The sequence below is a fragment of the Ptychodera flava genome, chromosome 6 (assembly GCF_041260155.1).
Source record: "Ptychodera flava strain L36383 chromosome 6, AS_Pfla_20210202, whole genome shotgun sequence".
NCBI lineage: Eukaryota > Metazoa > Hemichordata > Enteropneusta > Ptychoderidae > Ptychodera > Ptychodera flava.
The window spans coordinates 41937793-41956461 of record NC_091933.1 but is presented as its reverse complement, the minus strand read 5'-3'; the positions used below and the strand labels follow the sequence as shown (position 1 = coordinate 41956461).

Sequence of the window (18669 nt, the reverse complement as noted above, 5' to 3'; positions counted from 1 at the left end):
TAAGGTGACAGAGTCAAAAAACCCAGTTTAAATCTTCCTTAAAGTGATGTGGATTGGATCGTAATGCTCTGGAAATGCTCCAATAGAATACAAGTTGACATGTACATCGCTGCAATACAGGAGACTTTCATTCAAAATAATATGAAACACAAGCAAAACAATTTGAGGCATAACAAATAATTCCGGTGTATATTTGCATTTAAAAGTTGCATGAAAGTATTGCCAATCTTCCAAAAACATCAAAAGGTTCCAGAGCTTCAATTTCAGATGACTAAGGTAACATTATGATAATTAACAAATAAAACTTACTGCTCAGCTATTTTGTATCCGCTAGGTACTGGAACACATGGAAAGCCAACAACAGTGACCTCTTTCACATTGGATGCATTCTTCCCAAGGTTATAGCCCCTGATTGTCAGAGTGGTACCGCCCTCTATAGGTCCAGCCATTGGCTTGATCTGAAACAAAGTAGGCAAAACAGTGGTATTTCACTCGATCATACTTGTAAAAACATTGTGTTTCAAAATAAAGCTTGTGTATTCCTTATTTATATATAATCCATAGATAAGACACATGATATCCCAACCTGATATCATGTTTTTACCGTTTACCAAGAACACATTCATATTTACTCGTCTGTACTAAAAACAAATATTAATATCTCTTGGAATCATAAAAATATTGATAGCAGTGATGGCCAGTCCAATACTACATTATTATGAACTATGTCAACAAAATCTCCCGTTGGCCATTTCCTGGTTCAGTGTAGATTTAATGGAATGCTGTAACTTATTGTTCAAATTATCTGAAAATTAGGTTGATAAAATTTTAGAACACTAAATTTTAGTTCTCATTGCCTAGATTGTCAGAATTGCCTTTGGCTTCTATGGTATTATTCTACTAATTATGTAAAGTACGAGTGATTTTTATCTCAATCATTGATCTACACTGTAAAAAACATTCAGAATACCTAAAACGTTCAAAACCATGTGTAACTGTTACACTTACTATTAATTCATGCAATGCATTCACTTTTCATTGCTATTTTTCTACATTCTCATTTCTACAAGTGGAGCTGATGTTTTCCAAAAATAAACTTTAATCTTTTTAACCAAAACGAGCTACATTATCCTACCTCAGTGATGGTTGGGTCTTGACATATCTTGTCCCTTGTTAACCAATGAGTAACTTGACTACATTTACTGACAACAGTACATTTCTGTTCTTCATCACGACTTTCGCACCAACCACACTCGTACTTGAGATCTGCTTGATGACAAACTCCACAGTTGGATCTTCCGACATCACACTTGTATAGATTCACTAAAATAGTAAAGAGAACAATTCCTTGCAGTTTTGAATACGTGCCTTGGCTTTCTTTGTCAGAAATCAAACCTTCAACCATAAAAGTACATATCTAGAAGTAACTTCCATGATATATGTAATTGTGGGAGACTACATACATAGGTATGAACCTTTTGAAATGCATTTTGATAAATTTGCCCCCTAACATGTACAACAGTAGTGGTTAAATTTTAGTCCTTTCCAATGACAGTCTTGAAAGCATACTAAATGATAGTGCATACATGTATTAACTTTTGACCAACAGGAAGGGTCATTTGCAACTCCAATAATGAAAGATCTAGGATGGAATATCTATGATGGCACTTGTAAATTTTTACTCAGATGCATTCTGCATGGTAGTTGATTAAGTAAGTCACTGGTTTCTTAGCTTCTCAGAGGCCTCAGTACGTTACCTTGTAAATTATCAGGATTGTCAACATCAAAACCACTATTCCATCTCAGCTTGAGAGGCACTAACTTATTGCTTACTTCTTGGGCATACACATACTGAAAGATAAGAAGATGTTGTTACACTGTTGGTCTGGACTTTGAAGTTGACGTGAAACTGTATAACCATTACTTATTGTGTGATTGTAGTAAAACTGCTTGTCATGTGACCAGTTCCAGAGAAAAATTCCACTATGATATGTGAGAGGGAACTATAGATGTCTTGAGTGTACTAAATTCGTAATATACAGTGAGATAGAAAGTAGTAAGCGTATGTACCATACTCATCTAAGTATAACCCCCTGACTCGTTATAAGCACCTCCACTACTTTCAGAGGACTCATGAAAATGCTGGACATCCGTGTACAAACTCCTACCCTAGTTTAGCTCGAATGTGGAAAGGTTAGGAGAGTATAATGGGTTGTTACAGTTGGTAAAATTACTTTTGAGGTCAAAGAATCTAGTAAAAGATGTTAAAACAATGGGACATTGGAATTCCTGTGACAGCATCGTAAGGAAAATTGCATGTTTTCCCAGTACCTCTTTGATTCTCTGTCCCCTGTTATCTAAATAGAATAGTCCTACTCCAAGGTCACATTCCCGATTGTTTACTTTAATTCACATCAATGATGTTGATTTGCATCCTCTAAACAAGCAATTTTATTTGTTTAAAGTAATTATTCCTTCATCTGTGAAGATTTTTTACTGTTATTTTGGTGTTTTCACAAGATGCAGATTGTTTGATATTGAAAGAATGAGTTGCTTTTCTGTACAGACTATAAATGTTCACAATTCACATTACACTGTTGATCGGCAGCATACATAACATTTTTGTTCCAAGTTTACTTTTTATTTCAATATATGATTAAGTGGAAATTTCACAAAATTGTCACCACTGTCTCCAGGGATTGTATAATTAAGATTTGAAATAGCGATATAAATATTATGTTGGTTGAGCTCTGAAATCGTCACTAAATCAATATGTATTGGAGGGCCAACAGCTGTAACTTTTGATATTGAAATAAAAGCATTAGCCTTTCAAACACAACCGGTTGTGTACAATTTCAAATATTCTCGTTGATAAATTAATTCTCATTTGGACTAAAATTTACTCATCATCAACAATATGGAACATCAACATTGTACAAAATGTGTTTACAAGCTGACCACTAGGCACTTCAACATACTTTTCAGAGTGGTGCATGAAAATGCATGGGAAAAAGTTAAATATACGATGTGACTTACCCTTGAACTTTGACATTTGACAGTCTGGCCATCAACTCTTTGTCCATCATTAACAACTTCAACTCCTTCAATGATGAGCACGCACTGATAACCACTCTGACCACTCTGTTCAAATAACATATATTTCACAAACCATGCCTGGACTCTATGATGATTTACGTTCATCCTGGATATGTAACTTTTTGAATGTACTGAATATTGGTATGCCACTGCATCTAAGCTGACAGTGACAATGTGACAAGGTATGCTTACCAGTGTCTCTACAGATAAACTGTGACTCATTCTGTGTTAGAAGAGGATTTATAACCGCTGGGCGATAACTCTTTGAAGTGACTGTGTACTGGCGTGGATATACTCTATTCTCGTCATAATCGTAAAGTTTTAAATAAAATATAGTAAACTACTCTTCAAATGCTACTGCACAAATAGTAGGAACAAAATTTGCAAAAGAACCATCAAGTACAGGTGTTGTTACATGGATTATTATCATTAAAAACAGCTATGAACTTACTGTGACCGTTGGTAAATTCTTCCCTTTTACTTGGTATTCCTGGTCTACATCCACGGGAATCAAAATCTCATCTCCAACCGTGATCTGGGGACAACTTCGGAACTGCCTTCAGCATTCTGGAAAATCGAAACATTGAAATGTGGTGCTTGTAATTTAAGAGCCAGTGTGGTACAAACAATTCTCACTCACCAACTAGATGAATTTACACATACTTAAAAGTTGCGCCACAGAATCTGATAAACCGTACTGTATTTAATTTTTGTCCTAAGCATCTCATTCAATACCCCATACGGTGTCTTCTTCTACTCTCTTCTCGCGAATGATTTAAAAGACAAAAGTGTAACCTATCCTTTGCTTATTCTTGTTGTCTAGATAATCACTGGGCAAGGGTGTCACCAATCCTGCTCATGCTGTTTTTGGAAGTGGCTCTTCATATTGAAGTTCTGTTCTACTACTCTCATAGCAATACTTACAGCATTTCCTTGCACAACGCCATCATTCCTACATATTGTGGTGTCCTTGGAACATTTATTTTAAAAATGCACCAATCACAGCCATAGCTATTGTTGGTACAAGCCATACAGGTCTTGAAAGACTCGCATTCGTAGAAATCAAAATCCACACTGACAAAATTGACATCGGTTTCATCTGCCAGAAGGGATAATTTCACTCGAACAAACCCTTGAAGATCAGAAAAAATAGTGCTTTCATAATCAAATCACCATTAAAAAATCATAATTTGCAGAGATGATACTTTGACTAACAAGAGGTAGGGACAATACTGGAAAAATAACAAATGAACGATATCTGCCGATTGAGGGCGCTATTTAACCAAAACAAGTACAAGTTAGATTGAAGCAGGTTGAGACAATATACAAAGCAAATGGGGAGAGCTTGCAAATGTTGATACCAGAAAAGTCTTTCAATTTAATGTAGTACAAATATCGATTAACCAAACAGTACAATTATTTTCTACCAAGGAGGGCAATAAACTCAAACATGAAACCATTGTTAAAATTTCTTGTATTGAAGGGTAACTGTTGAAATGTGAACAATGACTGATCATGGAAAGGTTTTACTATAAACACAGCCAAGGGAAGAGGTCTGCAAGTTACAGCAGACTGTGAACCTGAACTGTAGGGTTAATCACTGTATGGTTTTATCCACGAGAACAGTGAGTATGTCAACAAGACTTGTAACGGATATAAAAGACATAACAGAAAGGGAAAAACAATTTGTTAAAAAGTTTATCAACTGTCTAACCTCTGTCTCCTGGTGCTGGCACATTTGTTGGGGATGGTGTTGAACATACCAGCTGATTGCCATTTAGTTCTTTTTTAACAGCGTCTGTACTTCCAAGGTTAGCAATCACACAGCTGAATCCACCACTGGTTTCTGGGAGACTGGTGACAGTCAGAGTCAACTAAAACAACAAAATAAAGAAAAGATTATGTTTAATCCTTCTATCTATTTGTTAAAATAATAATCCACAGAACAAACACTTCATCGATTTTTAGCTCAGCTGTCAGCGACGCGGAGCTAATCAAATAGGTTGATTTTCCTTCGGCGTCCGTCGTCGTCCGGCGTCCGTCAACAATTGCCTTCTCCTCTGAAACCGCAAGTCCGATTGCTTTGAAATTTTATATACAGTTCACTTGGGGTGACTTCACTAAAGTTTGTTCATCTCGTGGTGAAATTTGCATATTTGTATTTTTGGGACATTTTTTGCTGTTTTTGGTAAAAAAATCTTCTCCTCTGAAACTGCTTGCCCGATTGCTTTGAAATTTTATATACAGTTAACTTAGGGGGACTTCACTTAGATTCGTTCAAATTGTGGTGAAATTTGCATATTGTATTTTTAGGGAAATTTATGTCGTTTTTGGTCGAAAAAATCTTTAAAATCTTCTTCTTCAAAACTACCAGTCAGATAGCTTTGATACTTGGTACATTGATTCCTAGGGATGATCTATTTCGGATTTGTTCAAATTGTGCAGAAATATGCAAATTTCCATTATTAAGGCCATTTTTACCATTTTTTGTCAAAAAATGTGTTTCTCAAAAAGTACTGGTCTGATAGCTTTGAAATTTGGTATACAGGTTTCTACAGATGAACTAAGTAATATGTATTGAATTTCTGATGAAATCTGTAATTTTGTATTTTGGGGGCAATTTTGCCATTTTTGGTCAAAAAATGTGTATTTCCAAAACTACTCATCTGATAGCTTTGAAATTTGGTATAGAGGCTCCTACAGATGAACTAAATGATATTTATTCAAATTATGTTGAAATCTGCAATTTTTGTATTTTTGGGGCAATTTTTTCCATTTTGGTCAAAAAATGTGTTTCTCAAAAAGTAGCTTTGAAATTTGGTATACAGGTTCCTTACAGATGAACTAAGTAATATATATTGAATTTCTGATGAAATCTGTAATTTTGTATTTTTGGGGCAATTTTTGCCATTTTTGGTCAAAAAATGTGTATTTCCAAAACTACTCATCTGATAGCTTTGAAATTTGGTATACAGGTTTCTATAGATGAACCATATAATATTTATTCAAATTATGATGAAATCTACAATTTTGAATTTTTGGGGCAATTTTTGCCATTTTTGGTCAAAAAATGTGTTTCTCAAAAAGTACTGGTCTAATAGCTTTGAAATTTGGTATACAGGTTTCTACAGATGAAATCTGCAATTTTGTATTTTTGGGGCAATTTTTGCCATTTTTGGTCAAAAAATTTGTTTCTCAAAAACTGCAAGTTGATAGCTTTGATATTTGGTATACAGGTTCCAAGGGATTATTTTAATATATGATATATTGAAATCATGTTGAAATCTGCAATTTTCATTTTTGGGGGGCCATTTTTGCCATTTTTGGTCAGAAAATTTCATTCTCAAAAAACTACTCGTCAGAGCTTTGGATGACATGTTCTCAGAGATGATCCAATGTGATATATTCAAATTATGATGAAATCTTCAATTTTTTTTTTGCAGATATTTTAGCCACTTTTTTCTGGCCACTGAAATGAGCTATGAAAGATTTCCACCTTCTTCATCAACATGAGTCAAAAATAGTTTTCTCCACATAAACACAGCGGAGCTATATCAGCCGTTAGGTCGCTTGTTTCATATGAAAGTTTACTTACTGTTTCAAGCTGTCCTTTTTCAACACTAGCTGGTTCCACGACCATACTTGGGCAAGCACCCAGATTACCAATCCACCTATTGGAGTTGTCATCATTGGAGCCTGCGCACTCTGCTTTCCTGCTGCACCTATAAATACAAAGTAAAACTAATCAATTACCAAGTGAGGGCGACATGACACTCAACACCTCTAATGAGCATATTTATTGGCCATGCCGTAGTAAAATGCTCAGTTGTTGTGCATAATGCTTTGGTTTACAGAATATCATTATTGCGACACATCATGACATCACTGACTCAAAGTACACAATCTTGTCACGGAATAGATGTGTACTCCTTACAGACTTTCCACACTCCCAAGAGAGTCCTCTACAAATGAAATGCTTACTTGTTTTCCAGTGAACACCATCCACAGTAAGGGTCTCCTACTCCCTTGACAGCAGTGCAGTCCTCACAGTTTGTGTACTGTTCACAGTTTTCAACCGGTACCTTGGTGATCTGAATCAATATGACAGTTGCAACATGCATTATTTATTCTAACTTTAATAAACTTGAATTTTGTTTTAATCAACTTTTGGACTGGAAGTAACTATGAAGATGGACAGAGCATTTGCGATCCCAAATGAGGTGATGGAACGTGTCTGTTTTGGTTCAGGGGAGATATTAATCCAAAAGAGCAACATTTGATCTTTGAGCCCTTCAGTGTTGGACTGATCTGTTTCACATGCGACTCTCCTGCTTGGTTGGAAGAGGGCACGGGGAATTGCATGTTAATAGTGATATGATGAGAAGAGAGGTAACTACTGCTTGCACACTCCCCTCGAAAATTAAACCTAAACCAAAAATATTTGAGATCGGTGAATCGATGTAGAAATAGGGCTGATCACATTCTGTCGACAATCTAGATCAGACAGCATGTTTCCATTTTCGTATACGTTCACTTTATTTACTGTCAATCGAGACATACTTTAAAAAACAGGTCCCTTGACGACCTCAAGATTAAAGCCTGCATATTTATCCATTTTTACAGAGAAGCACATAAAACTATATTGAGTACACGTCTGGTTGCCTTGAAATAGAAGATGATTAGAAAAATCAATATTTCCATTAGAAGCATTTTGCAACAAACTACTTTCTCACCTGTCTTTTACTAATGACGTAGATAAAGTTCTTCTGATTATCAAACATCAATCCATTCTGTACAATCTCAGGGTTGTCTCTGACTACAGCGATGGCTTCATACTCTGTAGCTGATGTACCACTTGTAACTTTCAGCTATGAAGAGGGAAATAGACAACATGTATTACGAACATATACGGGCTACAGTCAGCTCACTTCATGGTATTTGTCCGACAGTTTGAAGCTTTATAATGGGAATGCTGTACAAATATTGCTCTTGCAATTTCGACATTGTATCACAGACAAATAGTATAGACGACTGAAAACGCTGCATGCCTTTTGTTCCATGGTCGTCTCGGTAGACTATTGGCTTTTCATATTAAAATGAGCTTCAAAGGTGTTAAACTTTATGGAGGCTTTGTTTGTGGTTGATAATTACACGAGATGATGCGAAAAAATACCACAGGGTTCAGGGGACAGTCCCCTGGGGTGGGGAGGAAGGTGTTTTTTGTGCAACGGTTTACCTTATTTGAGTTTATTAATTTTGACTATGATATTTCAAATAAAGAGTTCAACTCTACACCGTCTGACTGCTTTATTATTACCGACAAGTCCTTATCTCCTCTCCAACTTGTGTATACACCTCTGTAATTGCTCCGAAAACATTGCCAACTTGCTAATCCGCTGTCGGTATCAGCGGATTAAGTGATTGAGTCAACACCACAGCCGTCCCACACGCATCCTTATTTCACTACGTGTGGGACGGCTGTGGTGTTGACTTAATAAGCTAATCCGCTGATACGCTCAGTCATTAACAAGTTGGCAATGTTTGCGCAGCAATTAGAGTGGTATGTGCACTGGTTGAAGAGGAGATAAGGAATTGTAGGTATTGGAAACACAGTCAGACAGTTTGGAGTCGAAAGCAAGTTGGCAATGTTTTTGGAGCAATTACAGTGGTGTATATATACACAAGTTGGAGAGGAGATAAGGACTTGTCGGTAATAATAAAGCAGTCAGACGGTGTGAGTTGAACTCTTTATTTGAAATATCACAGTCAAAATTAATAAAATAAGGTAAACCGTTGCACAAAAAACACCTTCCTCCCCACCCCAGGGGACTGTCCCCTGTACCCTATGCTGAGGCGAGGCGAACATGGATGGGTTACTTAACCGCTTCACGCCTTAAACAATAACCGTTGCGAATCTGTCAATGTTTGTCTGTGATTGTATTAATCAAGGTTTCTGTTAAGGTAGGATTCTAAAATTTATATAATTTTTTTCTGAAGTACCACTCGTGGGAGCTCAGTTTAAAGCTCTTGGAGGAAAAACTTTCACCGTCATAGTTTCCCGAAAATCCTAAATTTAATTTTCCCCGTAGAGTTAACACAGGTGTGGCGGCCATTTTGGATTTCAAGTATCGGTAAATCTTGGCTTATTTGTTTCTCTAGTTTCAAAATTTGCGCGGTGACCCCTGATTTTTATTCTTAATTTTAAAATTTTGAAAGATTCCTTGAGGAAAGTTTGAGCAAAAGTTTAAGTCTTTCAATTTCGAGCCAGATACTACCTTAATCACATCGTACTATACGACTTGTGTGTACATATATGGTGTCACACAAGGCCATTTTGCACGAAGCAACTCTGTCTAACCTTCTTCAATTGTCCACTGCTATCCCCAGTGAACATAACTGTGTGTGACAGATGTGTTGTAGCTGCAACAGCTGTAACCCTTGACCCAGTCATTGTGAAGGCTGCAGTCTTGACAATGTCCAGTGAACCACAAGTCATCTTACCAAATGACCGGCAATCACACATATTGTCACCAATAATATCATCCTGAAAGGATTTAAAGAGAAACTAATCATTTCTGATGAACAAGATGATTGATCCAACAACAAGAAAATTGGTTGTTTTGTGCACATGCACGGTATGTTTTTATTCAAATCAATCATTTTCTGCTCTGATGAAGAAAACAGCTCCTGTCTGATGGTATTTTATTTTGTCAACTGAGATTATTTGGGAAGTCAGAAACATTGGTTGCATGAATGCAACATACTGAAAGAGTGATCAACAACATACAGTTTATATTCACTTATAAAAAGACAGGACAAATGAAGAAAATTGGTATATAATTTCCAATATGTACTGACAATTGTATGCTTACTAACTTATCCCACAAACTGGCAATGTCAGAATATAGTACACAGGACCTATTTTCCACTTTATAATCATGCATGATCAACATTAATACTATTGAAGTTCCTGGCTGACTTTTAGGAGATATGCTGTACAAACACACCATACCAGTAACCATTTTCCTTATGTGTTGACCACTAAAACCTTCCGCATTATCATTACATACTATAGAGTATCATAAAATTAGTTTTCTACAATTATACAATTTGGTCCTGGCCATTTTTACTTTTCTTATATTCATGTACATAAGCTAGGCACATTGTAATTTGTGTAAATGCAAAACCCTTAGAATATTGTAATTTGTGTAGATGTAAACTTTGTCTCTTACCACAGTTCCAGTTCCACACTTTATACCACCCTGCTGAGCTGACCAATCACATCCAGGTTGTTTGTCAGCATTGTTAGAACAGTCATTGATCCATTCCAAATACTTTTCACGAATTGTTTTGACAGGATAAATACATACTGCAGATTCATCTGTAGGGGTATTTGAAGTTCCATCAGACTTTGAAAATGCCACTATCACAACTGTCTTATCATCTTGATTGTTCAATCCCAAGTCCTGTGACAGATCAGTACCAGCCTGGGTTGCATATGCTGACTGTGCCAAGTTATATTCAGTTCCACTATTGCTTCTACACACCAGTGGAAGGTCGATGTAGGTTTCTTGGTACAGTGGACATGTTTGACAGATTTGGACAATTCTTGTGACAAATGGTCCACTGTCCCCAACTGGTTGTACTGCCACGTAATACATGAAACCATTGCTAGAAAATCCATACACATATTCAATGTTGAAGTCTGGGTGGTTATTTAAATAATCATCATCTCCTCTAATGACTGCTGTATTCTGTAGGATTTCTGATGACAAAATTTCAAAAGCTTCCTCATCATTTGCATCACGTACAGGAAGGACACGACTTGTAAGGGCTTCCCATCTCATACGGGTACTAGAAACATCACTCCTTGCTACATACAAGACATCACTATCAGGTCCAGGGGCAATAAGACCAACTGTGGAAGCACTAGGACTTGCTGACGCTACCTGCCTTGCAAAGAATTCCTTTTCAACATCAAGTGTTTGTTTATTCCTGGTTTGACATGTTCCTTTGTACACACTTCCACATGTGATAACCCAGTCTCGCCTGGTATCCAAAACAAGGATTTTATTGACATTGTTTGTTGGAAACAATTCATCACAATCAGCATCATTAAAGTCAGGTGGGATACAGGCAGGCTTTGAGTTATCATCCTTAGGTCCTGTCACCACGTCTTGTTCAACCTCTAACTCACTGGATAACTTGTACAGTCTGTTGGACTGACCCAATATACAGAGATCCTGTACTGTCTGTAATCATTCTTTGCAATGCTATTTCTTCTTTGCCTGGGTCATTTTTTCTCTTCAAACTTAGGGTATTCTTCACACTGGCAAAAAGTCACCAATGCAAGGCACACAATGATTGTATTTTTATGGCCATTGCGGCTGTGATGCTCAACGTCACACTTGAATATAAATCCTGGATGATTGTTATTTAATTAAATATCTTTCCGAATCTTGTTTCGCTAAATGTTCTTGCAAACTTCATTGTTATATTTGTATTCTGTCAAACCAGAAACAAGACATAAACTTAAATGGGATTAAAATTGCAAATTTCATAGCTCTAAATTAGCTGCATGTTTTTGCGTTTTTTCCCGATAAGACGGTTGAAATCAAACGCAATTTATGTAAACATACTAATATTAAAAGTATGATCACAGGACGTGGTTAAAACATTGTCGGCGAACGTACAACTCAGATTTAAAATATGAATAATTTTAGAGTTACAACTCAAATCTGGCCGCCGTATATACATGTAAGTCAGGGAATTTAATGGACGAAAGGTTAAACAAAGAATTGGAATAGTGGCATTTTAAAAAATATATATGGCTTAATAGCAAGAATTAATAGCATCTCTCTCAATTTTAGTATGCTAAGAGTGGATAGTATTCTTTTGATGAGTAAATGCCAAAAGATACAGCTAATAGGGATTTAATGCCTTGGCTAAGAAGACATGATCCAGCTAAAATTCTTACATGAATGCCAAGGGTAGAAGCCTGCACAACCCGGAGTCTGCAGCATACCCGTGTTTTGCAATTGTTAGTTACTTTCCTTATCAGAGGTTACAATTAAAGACTACAAGATAAGATTTCGTTGAAAAGTATGCTCATCTTTTGCTGAACTTGCCTAAATTAAGTTATCTTCATTTGATTTGATGTTGTTATCTGCTAAATGTTCCTCAATGTCGTCGATCTATGGGTGTTTATTTCAAAGAAAAGAAAACTACATTTAGTGCTGGTCATTGCTTTAAATGTAAATTTCTCATAAATGTGAATATTTGTCAAGCACAAACGACATGTGCCGCAAAATGGAATACTGTGTAATGAGCGCCATAACGTTTTAAATCACTTGTTGTTGGTTTTGTTTGTTCTGAAAAGTGAGGTAGAAGAGTAGTAACTCTAGTATTTGCATAATGGTGACACTGACAAGAATAATCCTTATAATTATCATTATCATCATCTCAGAGCCTTCGTTTGATAATCGAAAATGGTATAAATGTGTGATAATCAAAGTATGGCCTCTGGGGTACTTGATAATCAAAATAATTCACATGTGCGATAAAACAAAGATATTGTTATAAATGAATCATATTTCAGACGTAGTGAAAACTGTTGATCAAAGTTTTACGTGAGTCTTTCGTTTTAAGAATCAGAGTTGTATATTTAAAGGAAATAAGACACGTTAATATCTCGTATCTTTTTAATTTCATATTACGTTCCTTGACGCCCACATTGGAAGTGTGATGTACAATTTGACTGATTGCGTAGCTAATCATTCTCTTATAATCAATTTGCTTGTAGTTTCTGAATAAACACTAGATGATGCCAGCCTTTCTCCAACAAATTTTCTTAATTTAATTTTGCAAAGTACTCCGATATATCTTCTACAGTTAAAGCAATACATATTTCATGATTACAAATACGATACACATAAGGAGGGGCTTAGGGAATACCACACCCTTAGATTGATGTCTCACTGAGTTTGGGAAGATTTCTCTCTGACAGAAGTTCCCATACGACTGTGAGACCTGTCTACTCAGTCAATTGAATTATTGGATTATTTTTCTCACGCCCCTTCAATATTATAAAAATGGCAGTTATTGTATTTTGTTATAAAAAACACTACTGTCAGCAACGCAATTGTTTGGTTTACATCATTCCCCTTTGAAAATATAATCCACATCAATCAAATGTTGTGCTAGGTTGTGCGAAAATATTCACGCGAACAAAATTTTTCTTTTCAGTACCGCACCTTTAACAGCATTGTGTAATGATCAGTTCAGTCAAAATAACAACATCGTGGCGTGCTTTGTATATTAAAGCAATAAAGCACACCCAGCGACGGTATACCACGAGATTTTGACCATGCAGTTCACGACATATATGCACGTGCTATAGCCTACGAGTGCATATATGAAGTGATCTGGTGGACCCCAGTGGTTATACCGATCCTGAGGGTGATTTATTGCTATTATTATAATCATACATGCTATGCCTGTATCGCCCTTCTCCTATTGTTTAGATGGTACTGATATGAACCCGGGGGACGTAACGTCGGATGATTTTTTGTTTATTATAATGTTTGTTGTTTATGTCAACTACATTTTCAAACTCAAATTGCTACTCCCAAAATATCGTGAGCTACACAGCATGCGGTTTGTCCACTAGCTCGTGACATGGTGTAGATCGCAATTGGTAATGCTGACTATAAATACAAACAAAAACAGTACAGTGCATTATTTTAAAGTAAACACGCTGTCTTGACATGCCCAATTGTGAGGATTTCAACATGCTTTAAGAAGTAGGAAAGGAAATTGTAACTGATATACAGAACATATTTAGTGTAAAAACATCAAAAGTTACAGCTGCCGGGCCTGAGAATCGAACGAGTTAACTTAAATTGCGATGAAGAACAAGCGATGGATGGTATTGTGACATTAAATAAATACTCGAAAATACTTTTTCAGGTTTTCTTAGTTTCTGATTCCTAGTTCAATCGAAAGACAAGAGGGCTTGTGGTATCCACTTTCATTTTACTAAAACCATAGAACCTAGAACAATGTTAGGGTCTATGCTAAAACGTCTTCTGACTGCGCTCATCGTGTAATAGTTAACACTTTTGAATATTGCTTGCAAGTAGCTACAGAGCCGTCATGGGCATGCACTCTCATCATGTTTACTGCTTTGAGCACCTAAGGGTCGAAGAAAAAGTGATCGCTATATGAAGATTACCTTCCTGTAAAGGAATGTACGTGGCATTACTTTTAAGTTATGTGATGCACTGATAATGAGATATAAGGGACTGGTCAGTTTCTTCAGCCTGGGGGGCCGGTGGATTATTTTTTGCCGACGTCAAAAAGTTACAAAGTTTGAAAACGGGGTGACCCCCCCTATTCCAAATTTTGAAAACAGGGTGACCCCCCCGCACGCGACAAATATATATATATATTATATATATATATATATATATATTATCTATAATATTATATATTATATAATATATATTATATATATATGCAGATGATTCAACCATGACTACCAGTGCAAAATGTATTCAAGAAATTGAGACAACTTTGAACTCTGACTTAAATAATGTTCATAATTGGTGTAAGAATAATAGAATGGCCATTAATTGTGACAAGACAAAGACAATGATTGTAACAACGCAACAAAAACGTAGACATTTGAATAAACAAACTTTAGACTGTAATCTTGGTGAAACGGAATTGCAAGCAGTACACTGTGAAAAGATTCTTGGTACGCTTGTCGATGAAAATCTGTCATGGAAGCAGCACTGTGACAAGATTTAAAAAAAAGTAAAGTAATATTGCTTTGCTCAAGAGAATAAGACAGTTTTTACCTATGAATATAAGAAAACTTTTTTATAATAGCTATATTTTACCACACTTGGATTACTGTTGTCATTTATGGGAGCATCGCCGTTTATGAAAAGGTTGCATAAGATTCAGAAACGTGCTATCAGAGTGATGTGTGATACAAGGTATAATGCTTCGACCGAGCATTTTTTTAAAACAATGCATATAATGCCATTACCAGATAGAATAGTTTATAAGAATGTTTGTATGGTTTTTAAATGTTTAAATAATCTTGCACCGCAATATATGACAAGTTTTTTTACCGAAATTGATCATGAAAGAGTTACAAGATCCAAGATGCAAAAATTGTTAGTGGTTCCTGCAACAAATAAGGATTTTTATCGAAAGGCTTTACTGTAAATAGTGCCAATCAGTGGAATAATGTCGATTTAAATATAAGATCTAGTAACCCATTAAGCAGTTTTAAAACAGCCTACCTGAAAGCTTATTGGGTATAATTTTTTGTGTTTGTAAGTTTTAGTTTTCTTGTTAAATTTGTTTTTGTTATCTAGTGTGATTGTGCATTTTTTTTCCTCCTGTGTGCAGGTGGTGACTCCTGGCCACTTTTTTCTGTGCATTGTATTGTTCTAGCTTTGTTTGTCATGTTTCATGTTGTTCTGCTTTGTATCAGTTTGTATGTTCATTTGAGGGCCTGGGGAAGATAAGCATCTTTACTGAAGCTTACCAGGCTACCCTCGTTAAACAAGGTTTAATAAAATAAATAAAAATAATATAAATATATATATATATATATATTATATATATATATATATATATATATATATATATATATATATATAAATATATATAATACAGAAATGGATGTCAATCATTAATATCAAACAGGAAAAAGCAGTAAATCAAAAACTTTGATGGGTGTTAAGACTTGCCAGCCATCCCAATTAAATCTCCTGAGGAACCATAGAGAGGCAGTTTAGCCAAATCTGATGTGTGCAGAGTCTGAGATGACTTTTCTTGTAACATTGATATTGTGCATGTTGCTTTCTCATACTGAATTCTTCATAGAGAGGAACAGAAAAATATCAGGAATTTGTCATGCTTTTCATATGAAATGCAGATTTCATAATAGTACACTTTCACTTAGCAATATCTCTGATTTATTAAAGTATGGCGCCCGAAGGGCGCGGAGGAAAAATATGAAACATCCTGATATCTCTGATATATATGTCTTGTATATTAAAGTCATGCACAGGAAGGTGTGCTGAAAAATTCTGATATATTAAAGTAATGCGCTTGAAGAGCACGCTGAAAAATATTAACATACATATATCTCTGATATATGTATGCCTGATATGTTAAAGTTGGGCGTGCTGAAAAATATGTCTGATTACTAAAGTTATGCGCCCGAAGGGCGCGTCGAAAAATGCAACTGGATGAAATTTGTGGCTGACACGATGCATTTTAGGCAATGATGATGCCTGTGTCGAAATTCAAAAACACACTAACCCCCCCCCTATTGGGCATTTCAAAACCATGGTGACCCCCCCCTATCACAAAAGTAAAAAACAGGTGACCCCCCCATTGAATCCACCGCCCCCCCCCCCCAGGCCGAAGAAACTGACTAGTCCTTAAGACCAGTGCATTGCTTTATGTATCTAAATCCACTTAAAACTATGGTTTCTGTTTCATAAGAAAATATTCATTCGGAAATGTATACAGCACCAATGCTCACTGTTATTCAGTTGACACTGTTGACATCCTCCCTTAGATTATTTGGATCATTTTTAGAGCATGTAACTCATAAAGGCCCTGTCACACCTTGACGATTTAGCCAGCGTATGCCGACGTCAAAATTTGTCTGAAACGCTGGCTTACGCTGAACTGACGATATATTTTTCAATTTTGGGCGTATCACATAGCGTATGGTTTAAAATATGTTGTTGGTATACTCGCCAATTATCCCGACGCATTTTGACTTATGAGTAACTTACATGTATTCGGGAAAAGTGGATTCGAGTCCCGCAGGGTCACTTTTCATTTTGTTTACTACAGCTTAGAGCGCATAACCTATGTATGAGCCATACGCTGGCATACGTCGGAAGTTTTGTGCATGCACCGTACTCCGACGTATTCCAGAGTGCTTCAGCATGCTCTTAACTTACAAAACTTACCCATAACGTATTCGACGTACGCCAGTGTGTTCGCCAAATATTTCATACGTTGGCATACACTGGCTAATCGTCAAGGAGTGACAGGGCTATGAGAGAGGTGGCTGCTCTGTGGAGAGCCTATGATGCTGCATGTAAACTCTCATTGGAGTGCAAGAAGTGAAGAAGTGACTACTCTATGGGGTGACAACTATCACCGGGGCTGTATGTACCTAGATAGACAGAATAGGGGGAAGAACTGTCTTCCAATCAGCAGACTGTATAAAACGATATCGGTAAGCATTTTTATTGAAAACATTTGCAAGAGTATTCTTCAAGCAAGCAATCAAAGTTACACAATGACGGGCTGCTTCCAAGGTACGGACACGTCACTAGTACGCTAGCCCGCCATTCTTTTAATATCTTTCTGATGACTCCCATACACCATGCTGTTAGGTATACCTGAGGGTGTGGCACGATGATATCTGACATTCAATGAGACTGTGACTGTTTGCATAGGTTAACCAATTAACGATTAACTCACCTGGCTTGAAGGATAGATTAACAATAACCAATGCATATCCCGTCTTTAATACGCATGATAAGGCAGGTACATTGTGGCAATTCGATGTCACTTTTGTGCCCTAAACGGCTGTGAAAGCGGAAATAGGATGTATATGTTTAGGGTACATTCACAAACCAATCGGGGGAGGGATCAAAAGAAAGTTCTCTGATTACTTTTTCAGATGCCCTAACAAACTCAAAATGCGTTTAAATGCGCCCCTTTCGACTTGTCATAATTTTAAAATCACACCTAAAAATCAAACTGGCCTGATTTTGGAATGGACAGAATTTTTCGTGTGTGTGTGTGTTGTGTGTGTGTGTGTGGTGTGTGTGTTTGTCTTCCAGGGAAAGAGGGTAATGTTTTTGACATAGTTTCGTTTACATAAAAACTTTATCTTGTGAGACAGAAAACAGCGATCACGTACATAAAACAGGTTTGAAATAGGGTGACTTCCCTCACCAGGAAAACTGAACATAATGAACATAATTGTGTGTACTCAGTATGTGTGTAAAGACAGGAATCATTGTAAAAAATTAGCTAAAGGTTATACCTATATTATAAAATGGAGTAAGGTCATGCAAATGACCTTTTCTCACCCATAAATACAAGTTGCTACTGCCATTTCGTCTTTACAACTTTAAGCTCACTTTTGGTTTCCGGTCTCTGCTATAGAATGCTGGGATGGGATGGGCTATTTCATAAATCCTAAATATTGTACAATGGAACAAGCGGTTCACTGTAATCATGGTACTACAGTTCTATAAAAAACCACATTAATGTTTCTGTTAAAACAATAAAAATGCTGACTGTACTCATATGGCCGTATTGATAAGCTAAATCTGGACTTTTCATCATGCTTCAGGGAGTAGAACAAGAAACTGCAGTAAATACACACAAAAGCTGTAGCTATATATATACTTTAGTAACAAACATCATCCCATGGCAGGAATAAAAATGGTTACAACTACTCAGACAAAGAAAAATTTTACAATGTCTCAGAAATCAATCCGTGGCAAAATTTTC

At 36.4% G+C, this 18669-nt stretch overlaps 1 protein-coding gene and 1 long non-coding RNA gene across 2 annotated transcripts; both read right to left on the bottom strand.

Moving 5' to 3' along the window:
- Positions 1-319: 319 nt before the first annotated feature.
- On the bottom strand, positions 320-1883 carry LOC139135848 (uncharacterized). The gene is made up of 3 exons (XR_011553040.1): positions 1758-1883; positions 1136-1323; positions 320-458 (listed from the first exon to the last, which is right to left on the bottom strand). It is a non-coding gene; the product is annotated as an uncharacterized lncRNA (long non-coding RNA).
- A 1731-nt stretch (positions 1884-3614) lies between these two features.
- Positions 3615-11439, bottom strand: LOC139134505 (plexin-A2-like). The gene is made up of 8 exons (XM_070701364.1): positions 10329-11439; positions 9455-9640; positions 7830-7964; positions 7078-7187; positions 6692-6818; positions 4811-4970; positions 4021-4228; positions 3615-3663 (listed from the first exon to the last, which is right to left on the bottom strand). Exons 1-8 carry the CDS (start codon positions 10941-10943, stop codon positions 3615-3617), a joined length of 1590 nt encoding a protein of 529 aa, XP_070557465.1. The 5' UTR covers positions 10944-11439.
- Between the last annotated feature and the right edge of the window lie 7230 nt (positions 11440-18669).

Bases quoted from the DNA above. Each gene is read 5' to 3' on its own strand.
- LOC139134505 (XM_070701364.1), bottom strand. From the start codon at position 10,943: ATGAGATGGGAAGCCCTTACAAGTCGTGTCCTTCCTGTACGTGATGCA. The intron at 4,971-6,691 runs GTAAGTAAACTT...TTGTTGTTTTAG, and splicing joins AAAAAGGACAGCTTGAAACA to TTGACTCTGACTGTCACCAG. The intron at 3,664-4,020 runs GTAAGTATTGCT...TCGATTTTCCAG, and splicing joins GCGTTGTGCAAGGAAATGCT to AATGCTGAAGGCAGTTCCGA.